The following is a 1977-nucleotide window of genomic DNA, read 5'->3' on the forward strand; positions in this document are numbered from 1 at the left end:
AGAGTTCGCTGCTTTTAGATGTTGTCTCCAAAGTCTCCAGTAGCAGAAAAAAGTCTCTAGATTTGGCGCTAGGAGCTTTTTAGAAATCAAAGTGCTAGAGGCGTCTAAAAAGTGGCTAAATATAGCGACTAAAGCGCTAAGTTGGCAACATTTGTTTTCAAATGGTTTGCTGCTGTCTGTCTGGACCTAATTTTGGGGGATGGGGGCTGAGACACACTTATTATCAGCGTTCTGATGGTATTTTAGAGAAAGGATTTTTATCAAAAACATAATTAATGTGCACAAACAAGGAATAGCTTTGTTCCGCCACGTAATGTGTGTGTTCTCATTGTAAACTCGTCATGGTGTTTTTACTCCAGGTTAGTATAGTTCAGGTTTCTTATAAGAGCCAATAACTAATTAATCCAGAAACATCCATAAAAACCTCAAGGAGATTCTTCCCGGTTTCTGCTTTTAACAGATCTCTGTCAAAGAGGCCTTAGAGCTAAATGTAATAGATGTGTTTGTTTTGGTGATGAGGACTGATTCATTTGTCCCACTGGAAACTAGTTGTGTACAAAACGTGTTTGTAGAAGGCTGGTCAAAGTCTGCCTGTTTCACAAGGCCGTGTCTGAGTTCATCCGGATTGTTTTCATAAAACCCTCTGCAGCTTCACATCAGTTAACATCTAAAGACCTTGGATTCCTACAAATATAGCTTAACTTCTCCAGGAAAACGATAACAGATTATCCAGGCGTCTGACTACAGGAACTCTGAGGGTGGAGAGGAGAGTTCAACAGAGGCCAATGCTGTCATTTCAGCAGCATGTGATCAACTGTGGTCGGTTACCCACTGCGTTATTTAATGCAGAGTAAATAATACGTGTTTTCTGGTTTAATTCCCTGTATGCAGTTAGAAGCCTAATGTCACCAAACAGCTAAAGAGGCTGTAAAATAAACCCGAGCTAACGCGGAGTTAATAACACGGAAGCCGAGCAGGCTCAGAGCCAAACGACATCCGCTGAGAAAAAAAGCTCTGATGCTAGCAGAGCTAGCTCGACATGTCAACAACAACAACTAAAAACTCAAACCCCGAGCTTTATAAAGCCAACAACTGTCTGTTTTTCAAAGCACACAGCATCTGTGTGACAGAGGGAGCTCACTATGAGACATTTCAACGCTGTTTTTAGAAGTTTGGCTCGCTGACTGGAAGCTAACGGCAGCTAACTGAGCTAGGCTAGCAATTTGTTTGGGTTGAGCACCAACTGCCCAAAAACCCGCTTCCTCTCTACTTAGTAACCTCTGATTACCGCAGTCTGGCTCTGGGGATTCAAACTAGCAACTGTAACTGCCTGGTAAACAGTTTAAGCCTAAAAAGAAGAGTTTAGTTGTGTTTAAAGGTCATCTCACCACACTAGATCCCCGATCCTGAGATGCACCGCCGCCATCTTTCAACTTAAATAAAACGTCGCACTGAATGAGAGGAAAAGACGCCACACACCCACCGGAACTCCTCCTCCCCGCGTGTGTAACACCCATCCCAGTCCCCCAGGCTGATTCAACAACCAAACATAAACACATATTATACTGAATGAAAAATACGTTATAATAACCAGAAATATGAGCTGAAACGCTCTGAAATCACAGATGCTTAAAATGTTTCATACTTCACATCATTAATTAAGTAGAATAATATGTTATGATAAGTAAAATAATGTTGAATGCTTTGTTAGTAAGTTTCCTCATTTATGTACAGTGCTAAACATGTTTATTGAAACCAAACAGATGTTCAAAAAGTCAAATGATAATAATAAATAATAATAAAATAATTTTACTATCAGTCAGAATCTGCTTTAATCGCTGAATTAGAGCTTAAAACCCAGAAATCTGAGATAGATGCACTTAGTCTCATCTATCATGAGACAAACAAACATCCATCCATCATCCATCCATCCATCCATCCATCCATCCATCCATCCATCCATCCATCCATCCATCC

At 40.5% G+C, this 1977-nt stretch overlaps 1 protein-coding gene across 1 annotated transcript in view; it reads right to left on the reverse strand.

The window, feature by feature from the left end:
• glyr1 (glyoxylate reductase 1 homolog (Arabidopsis)) overlaps nucleotides 1-1487 on the reverse strand; it is a 27834-nt gene extending 26347 nt beyond the window's left edge. Inside the window, exon 1 of the mRNA XM_015388175.1 lies at nucleotides 1389-1487. Within this exon, the coding sequence (XP_015243661.1) occupies nucleotides 1389-1426 (38 nt within the window). The 5' untranslated portion in view covers nucleotides 1427-1487. The remainder of the gene's footprint in view (nucleotides 1-1388) is intronic.
• Between the last annotated feature and the right edge of the window lie 490 nt (nucleotides 1488-1977).

This window comes from Cyprinodon variegatus, unplaced genomic scaffold (assembly GCF_000732505.1).
Source record: "Cyprinodon variegatus isolate N-32 unplaced genomic scaffold, C_variegatus-1.0 Scaffold415, whole genome shotgun sequence".
In the NCBI taxonomy this organism is placed as follows: domain Eukaryota; kingdom Metazoa; phylum Chordata; class Actinopteri; order Cyprinodontiformes; family Cyprinodontidae; genus Cyprinodon; species Cyprinodon variegatus.